Genomic DNA, 18,892 nt, shown 5'->3' with positions numbered 1-18,892 from the left:
TGGAATGCGATGGACCAGCTGCGAGCCATCCAAAAGAGGCGTTCCAGCGCTGCTTCCTACAGTGGCAGAACCGTTGGGAGAAGTGTGTGGCAGCCCAAGGGGACTACTTTGAAGGAGATTAGTGTAAGTTTGTTGTATCTGGATACGAGTATTTTTTATGAACAAAGGTCGGATACTTTTTGAACACACCTCGTACATACACAATGCCTTCAGAAAGTATTCACGCCCCTCGACTTGTGTCACATTTTGTTGTGTTACAGCCTGTCACTGATCCACACAAAATACCTCCTAATGACAAAGTGAAAGCATGTATTTAGAAAATTTTAGAAATCAATTAAAAATTAAAAGCTGAAACATCGTGTCAATAAGTATTCAACCCCTTTGCAATGACATTCCAAATTGAGCTCAGGTGCATCCACTTTCCTTTGATCATCCTTGAGATGTCTCTCCAACTTGATTGGAGTCCACCTGTGGCCAATTCAATTTCTTGGACACGATTTAGAAAGAAAGACACCTTTCTTTATTAGTTCCCACAGTTGACCGTGCATGTCAGGGCAGAAACTGTACCATGAAGTCCAAGGAACTGTCTGCAGAACTCTGACAAAGAACTGTGAGAAGGCGTAGATCTGGGAAAGGGTTTCAAACAATTTTTAGGTCAAGGTCAAGATAATGCCGTGACAATGGACAGGATTCACCTTTGGCATTCAACTACAAATCACCTATATAAATACAAAGGCTGTCATCATTCACTGTGCCAATCCTTACCTTAATTTGGCTGGGGTTGACTCTGCTGCTACGACAGTGAACGCTGTGACTTTTTTTTTGTTTTGGAAGGTTGAACACCTTCACCAGTTTTTCTCTGTCTCAACTCACTGTTGGAAAATCTTCAGGCAGTTCTTCCCAGCGAAGATGCTAAAGCGAGTTTTCGACACTCTATGGTGCTCTAAGCACGATGCAATTGATGCTGCATGGTCCTACCTGTATGAAATACCCGGAGCCCTGGATCAGCTGTGGATAGTAATGCCGAGAGACAGGACACAGGGTTAGATGCAGCTATTTTGTGGAATAGCATGATGACCTACATTTTCAGCATATATACCTTTTATTTTGGAAGCCAGTGCTAACTCAGATTGATGACATGCAAAACATTCTCCAAACAGCTGGGCTAAGGCTGGATGCCTCTGCTGCCAAGATGAGGGCCCTTATTTTATTTTTTCCAAAATGAGTGGCATAACATCATTGAGGAGGTGAAAATCAAGGCCGCTGCTTTTTACGAGCGAATGGAAATCTCCACAGAGCTGTAGATAAGGAGGAAGAAGGGAATGCCAGGGGAAAGACACCATGGACACAGGTCTCTCATGATAAGATTAGATCAAACGGTAGCAGTATGAAATCTTGGACTGCTAAATGAGGAAACAAGCCGACGCACCCATCAGATTAGTGATATGAACATCAAGTTTGGGTTTATAACATCACTCAGTTACCTGATGGACCCATCCAACGACAGCCGCATGTGCATGAAAATCCACCATCTCATAGAGACGTACAGCAACATCATCACCAGCCAGCTATAGAGGGAGAGTCATCGTCTTCATTGACACATCAAAATGCATGAGGAAATCGGTGGGAAAGAAACATTGGACTGGAAGGCACATGAAATCTTTAAATATGTTGTGAAGTGGGGATTTCATGAATCTTTCCCTATCTGTCTCGTCATACTGAGGACATTTCTCACCATATGTGTGAGCATTGTGGCATGTGAGAGGAGCTTCTCCAAACTGAAACTGATTGAGACCTACCTCAGATCCACCGGGAGCCACTCCAGGCTCAGTAATCTAGCCATCCTCTCCATGGAGCGTGAACTCGCAGAGTCAATTAACTTCTCAGCTGTGAGAGATGAGTTCAACTCACTAAAGGCTAGGAAGAGGCGAATCACAGTCACAACAACAATTGCATGCTTGGTAGGCCAATGACCATTTGGAAAGGCAGAAATTTGAGATCTCACCCTCAGCGTCATTTTTCCTCTATGTCACTGGGTGAGGAGGCGGAGGGAGATTAATGTAGTCGATTTAAGATGAGAAGAGTAAGAGTGAGAAAGGCAGAGGAGTATAAGAGTGGGGAGAGAAGTGGAAAAGGTTTGGAGGGAATTCAAAATAAGGTGAGGGAAGGGAAGTGGTTTGGATGGGAGTGGTTCGGTACCAAACAAATAAATGGTCCCTTGCATGATGGCAAATATGCATCATTAAATGGAGCCAATGCTTTACATTTGGAAAACAAAACAATAAAGCAATGCTATAAATTGAGTGTATGAAGCACAAACGAGCAGTGTCCTCAGCCTCAAGTTAATGCCTTCAATGCCAGCAGTAACCTTGACCCCACCTGAACCCTAACCCTAACGTTGATGTCAACTCCAGTAATACAGCTCACCTACTAAGAAAACTCCATGCAGCACCAACGACAGATCACTCTTCACTAATCTCAATGGTGACCTGAACCCAAAGGCTAATCTTAATTTTATATTGTCAATGCTTGTAATTTCGTCGTCAGGTGCACACAATGCACTTTCCTTACCAAGTTATCAATTATCAATGATATGAAAGATGACATTAACTACAGTGTGCTGGTCCACTTACTGTAATACACTATGGCACTGTGGATGAGGGGAAACGCAATACTGTAATGCTGGGGGTTTTTTTTGTTTTGCCATCCTGCTTCATATTTTGGATAACGTGATGGTTGCAATCAGCAACAAAAGTGTTTGCAAATGCTTACACGAATCACATCAAATTAGGCATCTTTAAAGTCTATCTTCCAAATTACAGAAAAGAACAAGGCAGGATAAATATAATGGCATGATGGTGGAGATGATGCTTCACACTAAGTGGATTTCATTTGTCGAGTTCATTGGTAAACAAAGGCTCAACACGCTTTTTCGCCATATTGGTCCACCAAGTGTGGCCACTCTAAGCTTGACAACTCAGCTCGATTTTATTGCCATCGAAAAAGTGAGTGCTTACCACATGTCATTTATAGCCATCTTCTTTAAACCACTTCTGGTCGTCCATGGAAATATTGGCACAGTCATCTGGAAAGTGGTCAGTGTCGCGTCTATTGACCAAGATTTGGATAATTATTTGGGGACAATGAAATTGATGAATTTTCTGAATGTGCAGAAGGCTCAAAGGTAAATATTGGTGTATAAGACGGGAAGAAATGACAAGGCAGCAACTCTTTATATCTTGGCTGTGACCCTGCTACAAAGATGAGATCCATACACCATCCCCTTTAATGGCTTGATCTCCATCTCTAACAGGTTAATCGGCATAATATTTTTGCAGGTAAAACCAACATCATTCACTTTATTGTGTTCATTATTTTTGTTCATACTTTCATGGTCATCTATTACTCCTGGAAGCTCTGAGCCTGTAAGGGTGCATCCCAATAATATGGAGAGGTTGCAAAAGCGAATGGACATAGTTTTTTTTAGCTCACCTGTTCGAAGAACAGAGAGCTATCGCGATACCCCTGGCGTGAGCATGAGCGTGAAAATGTTAAAGTTTTTGGTGCAAGTTATTTAGAAGCTTGCCATTCAATTAATATGTGTACTAGGATGCTGATATTTGGCATGGAGGTTCCTTTGGGGTATATTATTGATGTAGTGAAGTTGAAATTAAAAAATAATTTCAAATGTTTTAAATTTTTGACCTGTTTTGAACTTAACTTTTTTGTAGCACATCAACGTTAAAGTTTTTGGTGCAAGTTATTTGGATGCTTGCCATTCATTAATATGTGTAGTAGGATGCTGATATTTGGCATGGAGGTTCCTTTGGGGTATATTATTGATGTAGTGAAGTTGAAATTAAAAAATAATTTAAAATGTTTGAAATTTTTGACCTGTTTTGAACTTAACTTTTTTGTAGCACATCAAAGTTAAAGTTTTTGGTGCAAGTTATTTAGATGCTTGCCATTCATTAATATGTGTACTAGGATGCTGATATTTGGCATGGAGGTTCCTTTGGGGTATATTATTCATGTAGTGAAGTTGAAATTAAAAAATAATTTCAAATGTTTTAAATTTTTGACCTGTTTTGAAGTTAACTTTTTGTAGCACATCAACGTTAAAGTTTTTGGTGCAAGTTATTTTCTTTCTAATGTTTTTATATACCACACTATTTTTTTACTGATTACAATATACAAATACATATATTGCTTTAAAATTATTTGGATCAGACTTCACTGCAATGCTTTATTAAAAATATTATTAGACTAGTCTTTTAAAAACGATAAATGTATACAGGCGAGCATTGGGTGGCTTTGACACCAACTCTCTGGTAATTTTCATACAGCCAAACAATAAATCAGTACACTTGAGTGAACATAGATTTAGATTAATATTCGGATTCTGATGTGCCATACTCTGCTACAGAGCGTTGGTGCTGTCGAAGCAGTTTCTTAGCAAGGGTGGTTTGCCATTACCTTCCCAGCAGTAGTTAGAGCAGGAATTTGTAATTTGACTAAGGTGCCGGTGATTGCTCGCTAACTCTTCGTGAAAGACACTGTATGCTCTTTGAAGTCCACCAACTAATGCTGGCGGACGTATCGCTCAGTTTAACGTCCATCCGAGGGATGGCACACACCGATGAAACACCGGGATGACAGTTTATAGCTGGGTCAGGATTCAAACTCAGGCTTGACAGCTTAGAGTGATGGTAAAATGATAACCCATAGACTCGGCTTCAGCGCGGGAGATTCCAATGATCCTGAAGGCCTTGGTTTATACAGCGTCAAGCTGAGCAAGACGTGAGGCAGGGGAGCCAGCCCTGAGGGAAAAGCAGTACTCCATGAATCTGCAGATGAAGGCTTTGTAGATGGATAGGAGTTCAGGTGTGCCAGGGAAGGACTTTGTATGATGTAGGATGGATGCCCAGTCGGCAACTGGTTTTGGAGGTCAACTTTAAAATGTGGTTTGCCCAAGAAAGATTATGGCTGATAGTGATACCCAGAAGTTTGAATGACTGAACCCCCTCAAGAGGATTGTAAAGAAAGTAGATGGGGGGGGGGGGAAGGGAGGATTGCCAGATGGTCCTTTTGTAGAAAAAGAGAGAGGTCGAGATAGAGATATTTGTCAGGATTGAAAGACATATTCTAAGTGTTTGACCAGCTTGTGATTTCTCCCCACCCCAAGGTCTGAAGAGAGGGAAGAGGCTGCTACCTTCCTGTCTGAAGGATGAGGGATGTTACGGCAGAGGGTGGAATCATCAACAAATAGATAAAGAGGATTTTCCAGAGAGTCAGAGAGATCATTGATGAAGATCAGGAAAAGGACTGGGCCCAGAACGCTGCCTTGGGGCACTCCAGCCTTAACAGGGACAGGAGATGAAAGGATTCCGTTGAGTGTCACGTGTTAACTACGAAAGCAGAGGAAGGCAGTCAGTCATGTGTGGAGTTGGCCTTGGATACCAGAGGCAGACAGTTTGGAGAGCAAGGCAGGATACCAGACTAGCTCGAAAGCACGAGATATGTCCAGAGAGACAGTCTTGAACTCATGTCTGACATTGAGGGCCTCCATCCATTGTTGGGTGAGTCGAAGAAGCATGTCCAAAGTGGAGTGACCTTGACTGAAACAAATTGGTGATCTGAGATTAGTTTGTTGGAGAAAAGGAAGGATTTCATATCAACTGCGATGATGGATTCCGTGACCTTGTTGATGATTGGAAGTAAGCTGATAAGTCCATAGTTAAGGGGATCGGTTTTGGCTCCTTTTTTATGTAGTGCAGTGATGTTAGCAAATATCCAAGCAGATGGAAATAACCTCACACAAATGTTAGTGTGAAAAGGGCAGAGAGAGGATGTGCAAGAGCAGCAGAACAGGTTTTTAAGACATGTGAGCTGATGCTGTCCGGTCCAGTAGCAGAGTCAGAGTTGAGGGTTGAAAGAACCTTCTCCATTATCTCAGGTGCAAAAGGCACAGAGTCCAGGAGCAGTTGGGCATGACAGGGAAGGATGTCTCCCTCCTCTAAAACTTGGTCGCATCTTGTTAAGTCTGTCTGTGATGTATTCCCCCTTTCCATCCCTTCCCTCTCTTCAAATGGCATCACAGCCGACTCCGCTCGTGACAAGACTGGTTGTCTCAAATCTGTGTTTGCTCCCAAATCTTGTGTCCCCAACCCCCCACCGAGAGGGGATCGGAGCAAACGTAAACAATCAGCCGCATGTTTTGTTCACCCCATGCGTCCTCCCCGAGCCCTCATTCTTCCCCACATCCCTTTTTTATTCCCCACATCCTAAGTCTCCCTCTTATTTTGTCCCCCAACCTGCTCTTGGTGTCCCCCCCCTCTTTCTACTGTTCCTTTTGTTCAGTTGTGTCCTGATCCATTCTGTGTTTTAGCTTTTCCATGATCTTTCCCTTTGTGTCCAAAAAAACCCCCTCTTCTGTGTGCATTTTTGCACATTTTACCATTCATGCAAAAACAAGCTTCTGTGTAAGGTAAATTATTTGCTTTGCATTGGCATTGGGTTATACCTTCTGCATTGCATCTCCATGAGATTTCTGGAATATACATGAGGTGATTTCACCAAACCGCTCGAAGCGGGTACCTTGAGACTGCAACAGGGCTGAGTTGACCATCCAGAAGCTGACAGCCATGCAGGTTTGGAGAAGGGAGATTCTTGGACTGCTTGCAATGAACGTTTCCACGCAAGTGACTGGAAATCTCATACTTCGCTCCTCTTCACACCCACCCTTTCCCTCTCTAAAACTTGCTTTTCTCATTCATTTTTATCATTCACTCTGTCATCTGGATCATGAACACATGTTTTTTAACAGCTGCAGCTCAGTGGGGGCTTAATCATTGTTACTTGTTCTCCCCACTCTCTTGTCCCCTGTGATGACTGTACTTTCTTTCCTTGAGAGAAGTTTGTTTGATTTGAACTGACATTATCAACTTGGTGTTTTTTTTTCTTTCTTTTTGGCTAAAAGCTGTTTATACATTTAGTGCAATATTCAGAGAAAAGGAAAATCGTGAAATAATAATGTAGACGTCTGCCAACATGGATTGCTGTTGGATGTTCAAGATCCCATGGGAAGAGTAGCTGACATCTTGCTGGCATCATGGGCAAACTCCAAATTCCTGCCCTAAATACCACTGGGAAGGAAATGGCAAACCATTTGGTGTAATCCTTGCTAAGAAGCTGCTTTAGCAGCATGGATCTACCATATGGAGATGGAATGATAGACCATTTCTAATGTACAGGTGGACAATGCAGTGTGTCTACGTCATTAATTGTCACTCATTGTCAATTTACACCTTTTGACTCTTCATCCCAATGCTTTTTGTCTATTAGGGTTATTAGATTACTCGCGGGGTGTGCTAAAACATTGTGTAAGCATACGAACCGTGCTTCCCCATTCTCGGGTTGCTCACCTGCATTTGATTTTTCATTTATTTATATTTTCATTTACCGATGCTTTTCGATGGTTCTGTGATTTTTTTTTTTCCAAATGTATCGGCTTCGATGTCCGTCGGCACACAAAATTTCACCTTTCGACCTCACCTGGAAGGTACTCACTTTAATAGCAGTGAGTGAGTGAGTCAGTGGTTAGAAATATATATATATATATATATATATATATATATATATATATATATATATATATATATATATATATATCTATATTAGATCTGAGATTGGATTATTTGATACTATTATAAATTAGATTTTCAACCCATATGATGAGCAATTATTGTGATTTATCGAGAAAGAGATGATGTCCATCTGGAAATTGTGCCTGCCCAATTCAATGAGAATGTTAAAACAAATTTAGAATTTATCATTGAGGTTTATTACTACTTGGTGTGTGTGTGTGTGTGTGTGTGTGTGTGTGTGTGTGTGTGTGTGTGTGTGTGTGTGTGTGTTTGTAACACTAGAAATACCTGCTTCCTGCGGTAGCGGCTTGGGAGTGGTTGGGGGGGACAGAGGTGGAAGGGAGAGGAGAGGTAATGGTAGTGGAGAGTGTGCATCTGGTGTTTCGAGCATTAGCTCAGTCTCCTCCCCTTTCTCCCTTCCCTACACCAGGTCCGCATGCAAATTGATCACATGGACCGAGATCGGTGCTGCACCTCCATCAGTTTTATTGATGAGTGCTGGTCGTCGATACTCGCGGTCCTCCTAGCCGCTCATAGTCGGTAGGTTACTGTCAGCATGCGTCATCGTGGTGGCCGCATAGTCCGTTTCACCATTGAACATCTCGTCTGGTGGCTCGTCCACACTCGTGCTGTTTCCACTGGTCGTACACCCGTCGCGAGGCAGGTCAAGGCGGCTGCTTCCTGCGCCATGGTGTGGGTTTTCACCCACCTGGGGAAACTTGCAGGAGGGTGCCGCTTAGACTGTTTTGCAGGGACCTTGATTACCTTTGTAGGATGCCAGATGCATTCCTGGCATTCTCCTATTTGGGTAGGTCCTTGTTATTGGCATCACCAAAATGGCATCCAGTGGAGAATGAAGCACTGAAGAAGCACAAATCAGCCCTACTTGAGGATCACATGACCGCCCCCAGCCTATTGTTGGATGCACGGAAGTTTTCACGCCTGTGGGCTTCTCGTAATAACACGCCCATTCAGCCGCATTTGTTTGCTCTGACCTCAGGCTCTTGCCTGGAGAAATCCAGGGGGCAAGGCAGTCTCGCTGCCTTCCTGAATGAGAGCACAATGTTCCTGAATGGATATAAGTGACTCTGCAGAGTGGAATGGTGACCCACCAGAAGTTGTCGACCTGGCCGATTGGCTAGCCTCTATTCTGGCTGCTCAGATGTGGAACCAGCTCCTTTTAGGGCTGGACTTCGACACGCCGCCGAGGGCCGAGGTAATCGTGATTCCTGAACAGGGCTGGAATGCCCATATCGTGACATGGGCCCTGGGAGGCCTTGTCGCCCTTCTGCATACTTGCCATACCCAAGTCCTAGCCTCTTTGAGGAAGGACTGAGCACTGGCACAGGTGTGAAGGTGATCATGATGGCCCAATATGGTTGGTGTTTCTGCATTCCTTGCCTATTTATTTTCATTTACCAGAACCGATCCTTAATATCCCTTCATCCTCTGCAGATCTGACCTCTGCCACGGACCTCTTCCCTCTCAACCTTTGTAAGGCTGTTTGATTGGGGATCGCGGAGGGGCTGAGTCTTCCAGAATGGATGACGCGGGCCGGGGTTCTCGGCTTTGGACCACAGATGGTAAAGTGGCCTGATGGGGAAGAGGCCTTGAGTAAGGGGGGGGTCCTAATGGGCCTCCCACTCTATGGGCCCATCCTCAACATTATACACCTCTGGTGGGAACAGTCTGCAATAACATCTTCGAGAAGAGATTTTGGGCAAATCGATGACCATGGCTCATGAGCCCCTCAGCCATTCCGAATCTGTTGGGACGACCTGGTCGTGGCCTGGTCTCCATCGGTGGAGCGAGCCGACATAGAGGCAGTCACCCTTTCGGGTGGCCGCTTCTCTGCGAGAAAGCACCTCCGATCAATGCACTGCAGCATCTTCCACAAAATATGTTTTCTCGGTGCGCTGGGAGAGTCAGGCCAGCGCTCAATGGGTCCCCTGCAGAGGATGACAGCCCAGATTTACAAACTGGACTGGTCGGAACTGCAAGAGCAAGAGCTTCCCTCTGAACTTGTAACGTGTGTAGGTGCACCAGCGTGCGATGTCTTTCAGCTGCTGGGCCCGTATATTCTCCCTCAAGGGATTGGTCAGTATGAGGCTCCGCTTAGCGGAGCATAGAAACGACCTCCCCTGATGGGTTGTGCTCAGGCCCGTGGCCTGGGACCTCACAAATTGGCACCCCTACTGCACTGTGCATGTCACCAAAGTACTCCAGGTGGTTCACCCTGGACCAGCCTCATGGGCCAGATCCCAGGGCTTACTCCTGTATGCTTCTCACCAATTGGGCAGCTTCGGGCACATGGCTTGTGGAAGCTTCGCTTACCTACGTCTCCCGTTGGGATGCTGATTTGGCTTGCTTGTCCCTGGCTGGCGGTGGGTGGAGTGCCATGGCAGAGTCAGACTTTTCCAATGGCTTTACCCACTCCTATTTGATTACATGATTGACCCAAATGCCTTACAGCGGTTCGGTTCCTCGCTTCCCAGGAATGCCATATAATCTTCAATATTGAATGATGATCTGTTGGGCCATGGACTACCACACTACATCCTAATGATGGGTGCAGTTCCCGTGAAGTACTGGCGCATTGCACCGAGAACCATCACAGGGTGGGTTGTGAGGCAGCTTCAGTACCTTCGGACCCGGTGGAAATCGGCCAGGGGGGTTGACTTCCAGGCACCAATCCTCTGGATCTTTGAGCACCTTCACAACCTTCAGACTCGTGTGGTGGTATGGGCCAAGCCTGAACGAGGTGCCAGTGTTTTGAGGGGGGTGTAGTGGGGGACTTCCCTGCCCCATCCCCTTGTGGGAATGGGATGGAGGGTTGGCCCAGCATTGCATCGGGCAACACTGTGTTGGACCTCAATGGCAAAAACTTTATTTTATGTTCAACATAAATATCAATTCAACTTTATTTTATATCAAAAGAGGTGCTTAATATTCTTATTCACTTTTAGTTGAGAAATATATATCTTCCATTGGATAAAAGCTTTTTTCTCTGATCATTCATGAACACTCAACATCAGCCACACGTCGTGGATCAGTGGATATAACTGACTGTTCTTGGCTTTCGGTTGATAAATATATATTTCAGTTGATCGAAGCTCTTTTGCTCTATAGTGGGGCAACTTAGCTAAATATAGCATAACAATTGTGCATTTTGTGAGGAAAGCACCAAGTTTGGCACACCAGTAGCCTAACATATTATGAACAGATTTGGATATTGGGCCATCTCAAATTCAGCTGCTGATGGCTGTGGCAGCCATTTTCCACTGCCATAAAAAATTTTGAGATGGCCCAATATCCAAATCTGTTCATAATATGTTAGGCTACTAGTGTGCCAAATTTGGTGGGTTTTTTTTTTTTTTTTTGTATACCTTGGTCGAGGCTCGTATGAGAGCTAACACACAACTCACAGCAAGGAGGCATGAGACAAGAGGGGCGGGAGTGGAAGGGACAAAACAGTGGGGAACAGACACATTAGGTGAACTGTGGAAGGGAGAGGGATGGGGATTGTACGGGGAACATGGCGAAGAGAAGATGGACATTTCAGGGACTTTCAGGAAGGAAAGCAGGAGAAATGAAGGAAGTGGGCTTGGGTGGATTATCGGGGGTAGAAAAGATCGAGGATTTGGATGGGGGAAGATAAGAGGTGGTGGTGAACAGCTGTTTTGAAAGCCTGGGGGGAAGAATGGGAAAGAATAGAGTGAGGAAGTTTATTCCAAAGGCGGGAAAAAAGAGGAATGAAAGAGTGAAGATGAGCAGTGATTCGTGATTTTGGTAGTTTTACCAGAAGGGGGTTGTTGGCGGACCTTGAGCGCCCTGTGGAAATGTGGTGGGGACAAATCGCAGAGAGAGCAGGGGGGCAAGGCTGGAGAGGAGTCGGTAGAAGACAGAAAGACCACCGACCAACCTGCGGTGATTGAGTGAGAGGCCCAAAGACTCAGCTTCATTGCGGGAGATGCCGATGATCTTAAATGCCCTGGTTTCGACAGCGTGAAGCCGAGAAAGGTGGGAGGCAGGAGCACCAGCCCAGAGGGGAGAGCAGTACTCCATCAGGCTACGGACAAAAGCTTTGTAAGTGGTCAGGAGCTCAAGAGGGCCGAGGAAGGACTTAGCACGACGGAGGATTCCCAGTCGGCGACTGGCTTTTGAGGCGAGGTTGGAAATGTGACTTTCCCAGGAAAGGTCATGGCAGATAGTGAGACCTAGAAGCTTGATAGAAGATAGTGATTGACCTCGAAGATTGACCTAGAAGATAGTGAGACCTTTCCTCATAAAAAGCACAATTGTTATGCTAAGTTGCCCCACTACTAATAAATGGCTAATGTTGGAAACTTCTGCTACACATTGCTTCACATATTATCCGAAGACGGCTTTCCCTTAAATTAAAAGCTAACAATTAATGAAGAAAAAGAGCAATCAGAGATTGCAGGCCCTCAGCAGGACTTATTTTTTTGTGTTGTTTTGTGTGGTGTATTTTGTGTGGTGTTTGTGTATTGGTTTGTTATGTCATTAGTAGGAGACATAACTAGAACTGCCACTTTATAACTGCTGGCAGTAATGACCGGGTATCAAGACGTCCCGCTTTGATTGGACACCTGACCCTGACCCGTGACGTTTATTATTGTTCAATTGAATTTAAAATGGGATTAAAATATTCAATGCAAATCAAATGGAAGACCAAATAGGTACAGTTCTGCATTGGAGTAATCAGAAGGAACCCAAACAAGCAAAAAGCAAAGATGAAGTAATCAGGAGGAACCTGGATAGGATTCACATTTCAGGATAGGATAGGAGCTGCTACTCCTCTACCCTCAAACCCATACAGGCACAGCCAAGTGAGCATTATTTAAAAAAAAAATCAAAGAAACACAAAGAACCCAGATCAAAAACAATTCAGTAATGTCTCCAAACAAGTATAAATTTAAAACATGTATTCCCCCTTCACGAGTAGATCATAATTGTGAAGTTTCATGTCGATTCATTAAGTGGTTCCAGAGAAAACATTATTTAATATTTTTCTTCAATCCAATGTGGCTGTCAAATCATGTAACCTATCAATTATTCCTTGGCAAACTTGGACACCCATGGCTTGGAGAACATTTGTGTGGAGTTTCGCTTCGATCCGTCCAGCTGTTCTGGAGAAGATTTTTTTTATAGGTTTTAGGGTAAATCCAATATGGCTGTCAAACCATGTGACCTATGATGTCAAATGTGTAAACCTTTTGTTCCTCATGGATAGCTGGTCGTACGTGTGAAGTTTCACCTCGATCTCTATGGCCATTTCAGAGAAGATTTTTGAAGGTTTAAAAAAAAAATTTTTAGAACAATATAGCTGCCAAATCACGTGATCGATGATGTCATCAATTTTTTTTTTTTTGGACTATTTTATCCCGAGGTGACCCTGAAAATTTTTCGTGCTGATCAGATGTAGCGTTTTACATGTCCATTTATGAGGTCCAAACGAAGGCACCCGTGACGTCTTAAAAATCACACTTATTCCCCATGAAGAGTACTTGCTATGTGCCAAGTTTCAATTTTTACCTTGGTGTGGTTTCAGAGATAAAGAGGTCCAAAATTTTCCTGCTTTTATATGGCTGCCACACCATGTGACCTATGATGTTATAATTATCAACAAAACATTCTACTTGAGTAGTCTCTTCTATGATGAAAATTTTGTCTCGATCCGCCAAGCGTTTGCGGATAAAAACACAAAAGTTCTGTGCGGACAAACAAACATACAAAGAAACAAACAAACAAACGGACCCAAGTGCAATAGTCTCTCATCTGGCAGGGGTAAAAAAAACATTTGTTTTTTGAAATGTAAAAGGATGTTGAGATGGTTTGTCAAAAAGGTATGTAAACAAGGTAGGGATGGTCACAAGAAATTGTCATGTGAAACCATCCCTACATCTTTCTTTGGACCTTCGCTCTATAAATTGCAATGGATTCATGTTTAAACCAAGTCCTTAGCTAAAACCAATTTTGAGTTAGGCTGTCTGAAAATAAGAATAAAAAGAATTACAATCAGTATATTTTTAGTCTGTCAGTTTTGAAACTCAACGATGCTGTCCAACAGTTTAATGAGTGTTACTGGGTGTGAAATCCTCCAGCCGATTGGTTGGTACTTTATTGGTTTATAAGTTTGTATCTTGGTGGTTGTTTTAGAGGATTTGTGTTGTCTTAAACATTTGGCATGTCCATGCCATCTCTACATCAGAAGTCTCACGACTTTCTGATAAAAGTATGTTCCCCTTCTCATTCCTGGTTATTAACAACGCTGAAAATACTGGGAAAGTGAGATGCACGAATGGATCAGCAACACAGATTTTGAGTGTGTGATGTTCATCATCCGCAGATGTGCCACGAAGGACCGTCAAGCTCAGCGCATCGAGGAATGGCAGAAACGCAACCAGAAATTCATTGGCACTAATGAACCAACTTCCTCCTCCAATTCTTCTTTACTCTCAGTAAATCTATTCCCAGCTCCTTACAAGGTAACTTGAATAATGGCTGTTTTGAATGTTATTTCTCTTCACACTTGTTCAGGAAATTTAAAGCAGACTAAGAACATATTTGATCTACAATGGTAACATTGAATGGTGTGGGTGAATATGCATTAACAGGAACTGAGAGATACATAACCACAGATAACTATCTTGGATGTTACTATGCTCGAAGTGTGAGCTGATCACGCAGGACTGCAGAAACAGCCAAACTGGCTGTCACAAGAATGAATCTGAGCAAGGTTCTTTTCAGATTTACAAGCAGGGTATACCCAGGGTTTTTTGGAAAAATGACACCATATTGTAAACCCCTGAATTGTTTCAATATTTTTGTGCTATTATTTTAATTATTACTCCACCCATGCCAAGCGAAAAGCGGGGTTAAGCAATTGGTTCATGTCCGTCCGTCGGTCTTATCAGTTTATTACCGTCAGTTTATGATGGAGGAACAGCTTATTTCAATGGAATGTTGTATTTTGAACACGAATCGGAACATAAATTTGAAGCTATGTCTTTCGTTTAACTGTAACTTGGCTCAGAATTTGTCCTGATCACACATGCGCAGAGAAGAGCGAGATAATTACTGTTACTGTCTTCTTGCCAGGCAATCAAGCAAATCTGAAAATCATTCAAACAGGAAACTTACTGTTTTTAAGGAAGTCATAATGGCCACATACAACAGGCACAAATAACTAATGTAATGTGTTAGATAGCGTGGTGTAATGGACACTGTGAAAATGGCGTTCGAACCCAGAATGTTTTTATTTATACGCCTTTAAACCTCTTTAAACTTTTTATTGAAATTGAATTATATACTTGAAGACTGTATAAATCAAATCGCCTTCATCATACTTCCAAGAACCCTGCAATATATCACATTAGATTGTGTGGCATATGTTTTGGGGGTAAAGAAGAGGCCCGCCATAATGGCTCTATGTACCATGCTGATTGACGCTGCATTCAATGGTGATCAATAAAGACTCCATCTCCTAAATTGTGACTCTACATTATCTTATTACATTATATATGGTGGTTGGTGTACAAGACTGCTTTAGGAGCATTAAGTTTCTGGATTAAAAAAAAAAGATTTGCTGGAGTAACATCCCTCATCCTTCAGATAGGCAGGCAGCCTCTTCCCTCTCTACAGACATTGATAAAATCATGAGCTGGTCCTGCACTTGGAATATGTCTTTCAATCCCGACAAATCTCATCACCTCACTGTTTCTCTCCAAAAAGACTGTCTGGCGAACCCTCCCACCTCCTTCCTCAACAAACCTTAAGAAGTTGTCACTCAAACATTTGATTCTCACTATCAGCCATGTTCTTTATTGGTCAAACCACATATCTAAGTGGCCTCCATAGCCAGTCTACTGGACATACTGTGTCGTACAAAGTCTTTTCTTGGCATATTGAACTTTTCTCTACATTCTACATCCAAGACCTTCACACACAACTTGATGCAGTACTGCTCTCCCCTCTGAACTGGTGTCCCTGTCTCTCACTTTTCTCACTTGATAGCAATGTGTAAATGAAGGCCTTCAAAATCATTGGTATCTCCCATGATGAAGCAGAATTTGGAATTTGACCAGTGCTCCAGTGATAACTCACTTAGTCTTTGTTGATGCCTGGAGTGAATCATTCATTTTTCTTGACTCATTAATTCTTTTTTTTTTAATTTTGTAAATATTTGTAATAAAGCAAACACATGAACCAGTTGCATCCCAGGGTCCCAGGGAACTGAAGTAACCAATTGGTTGCATCCTTCCAGAGAGCTAATCAACACAGGGGATGCTGGAAGGCCAGAACAAATTACAGCTCTTCATCACGATATGTTAGAAGCTCACACGCCTTTACTTACAAGTCTTTCCTTATCCTTATTCACGAGTCACTCAACACATCAATATTTAATAGTGACTTTTGTTCGACATTACCAAAACTATTGAGCGTAGTGGATTTAGTTTGTTTGGGGAAACTACGGCGACAACGAACGAGTCTCTTCTGCTTGCTTTCTTTGATGCCATTTTAAAGCTGCAGTGGCTCAATGCCAATAAATCCTTCCTTCTTCACCAACCGTTGGAGAGATGACGAAGGAGTAATCATCAGCCGGGCTTCATTTACAATACGTCATTGCATTTTAAATGTGAGTGAGATTTCTTTTCTTCTCGTTTAAGCATCATCATCATAATCAGCATACTGAAAGGAATAATCACCACAATGTTCACCAGATAATGCGAGAAAACAGGTCCACAGCTTAACCACCATTTGATCGACGACACAATCATTGATGTAACACCCAACTACGAAGCACCAGTCCAACAGTTTTTTTTTTTTTAGCTTATCTGTAATTGGAATTCCAGATCAGGTAGTGTCATCGTGCACCATCTGTCCATCCATCCGTTCATCTGTTCGTCTCCTATTTAAAATTCTCCAGCCAAACTGCTGGGCCGATCCAGCTGAAATTTGGAAGCAAAGTTCCGCTCCTGACTGTTAATGGGGATTGCAAAGCTCGTTCTTGTCACGTGACTTTAAGTCGGTCAAAATGGCGGAATTAGTAAATTCCTTCAAAAATCTTCTCCAGACCTACCAATCAGAATGCTACCAAATTTGGGTTACAACATTAGGCCTGGGTAGGGATGTTAATTTTCGGAGGTCATGCCGATCACCTGACTGGAAGTGTGTCAAAATGGCCGCCTTAGTTAATTATCGGTAAAATCACATGAATTCCTTCACAAATCTTCTCCAGACCCACCAATCAGAATGCTACCAAATTTGGGTTACAACATTAGGTCAGGGTAGGGATGTTGTATTGCGGAGGTCATGCCAATCATGTGACCGAAATGTGTCAAAATGGCTGCCTTGGTCAATTTCTGGTAAAATTGCATAAATCCCTGCAATAATCTTCTTCTCCAGACCAACCAGTCAGAATGCTATCAAATTTACTCCAAGGGTATCACAGGGTACCAAATTAGCCCCCTCTGTTTTCTGGCCCAAATTAATGATGCAATGACTCGGCTCGATGATTATGCTCATATCCCAGCCCTTAAGTATGTTGATGACATGACACTTATTGAGAATTCAAGGGGCAGACAACCTAAGATGACACTACAATCTGCTTTGAATGTTTTTACTCAATGGGCAATTTAAAATAACATGAAGCTGAATACTGATAAGTGTGCCCTTTTGGAAGTTTGTTTCATGAAAGAACCTCCACCGAGGCCTCTATCTACAATCCAAGCTACTGTCCTGCAGAAGGTTGAGCAAATGTAAATATTAGGTATCATTATCTCATCTGATTTGAAGTGGAACCTTCATATTCACAATGTTGTCACCAGAGCAAATGGAAAGTTCTTTATGTTGAAGATGCTCATAAAGTTTAACTTGGCCATGGAAGATTTGCTTGCCATTTATAAAGGAGACGTTCGATCTCTTTTTGAGTATGTTGTTCCAGGTTGGAATGCTGGCCTCACAATCCGCCAAAAGTAACGAATTGGAACAGGTTCAGAAAAGGGCTCCCCAAATCATTCTAGGACAATTATACAGTGATTATGACCAGGCCTTTCAGTCTTGTGATATTCCAACCTTGAAACAACGCAGGTTTGAAATTTGTCTGAGATTCACACGCCAATTGCTAACATCGAATGAGTTTAGACATTGGCTTCCAGACCTCAGGCAGGATAGCACAAAATACTCTCAGAAATTCATCTCAACTTTCACAAATTACGTGTAAAACCCAAAGGTACAAAAACAGTGCCATACCATACTTTGTTAAAATTCTTAATGAATAATGTGCATTTTACTCCCCTTTTTACTTTTATTTTATTATATTATTATTATTATTATTGTTATTATTTTACATATATTTTAATGATATTCTTTTCGAATGATTTTAAAGTAGAAAGAAATTACATCTACAGCCTTTTGATTATCATACTGCTGATTTTGATTTGAATTGATTTGAGGTGTAATGTAGCTGCTGTCTTCTTCTTATGTTTTATATTAATTTTTCATAAGAACACCTGTCCCTGCCTTTTGGTTGAAGGTTACAACATTAGGTCAGGGTACTTTTTGGCTCTCTATTTCTTTGAACCCTATATAGCCTGGTTCCCAGGCCGAGTTTTCCTTTCCCCTTCTTTAATCCCATTTACCCTGGTTTCCCCCTTTCTTGTGTTCACTTTATCTCGGTTCCCACATAGTGATGTGCTATTTTTCACCTATTTTCGCATCATCCTGCTGGCTTAATGCTGTATTTACCCTCCTATAGTGTCTATCCTGCCCTATGGTCATGATATTTTACAATACAACTTGTTAGTATTTCTCATCATGTGCTTATTATTCTTCAGAATGTGCAGGTGAGAGGCCTTTCTTGTGCAGTTTCTTTCTTAATTGTTTATATGTCACACGTATAATGGGGATGGTTTACTCTTTGTGGTTTTCAGTGAGCAAGTCTGTTTGTGAATTCATTTGTCACATCTGTCCTGTGTTATGTTGCTTTTATCTGCATGTTAATTAGTGCGCAATTTAATTACACTAGTACGTGCCCGTAAAAAAAAAAAAAAAAAAAATTCAAACCGCGAGCAAGAAACAACAACCACACAGGCCGTTTCTTCACTCTCGCGTGCCCGTACATGTGTGGCCCGGAAGTTCGCATATCGCAGTTACGATTATTCGCAATTTAGTTTTAATGGCCAATGATTCAATTAGCGCCAACGTATTTTGCCTTTTCGCAA

General features: G+C 42.5%; 1 protein-coding gene across 1 annotated transcript in view; it reads left to right on the top strand.

Moving 5' to 3' along the window:
* The first annotated feature begins 2,852 nt into the window (after positions 1-2,852).
* The window catches only part of LOC147017910 (AF4/FMR2 family member 3-like), a 188,528-nt gene continuing 172,488 nt past the window's right edge, over positions 2,853-18,892 (top strand). The window contains exons 1-3 of the mRNA XM_085899923.1: positions 2,853-3,005; positions 8,077-8,186; positions 14,017-14,155. Coding sequence (XP_085756049.1) covers positions 2,853-3,005; positions 8,077-8,186; positions 14,017-14,155 — 402 coding nt within the window. The remainder of the gene's footprint in view (positions 3,006-8,076; positions 8,187-14,016; positions 14,156-18,892) is intronic.

Source organism: Eptatretus burgeri, chromosome 10, assembly GCF_056783735.1.
Source record: "Eptatretus burgeri isolate ZD-2024b chromosome 10, Ebu_testis_v1, whole genome shotgun sequence".
NCBI lineage: Eukaryota > Metazoa > Chordata > Myxini > Myxiniformes > Myxinidae > Eptatretus > Eptatretus burgeri.
This window is presented reverse-complemented; position numbering and strand designations above follow the sequence as displayed.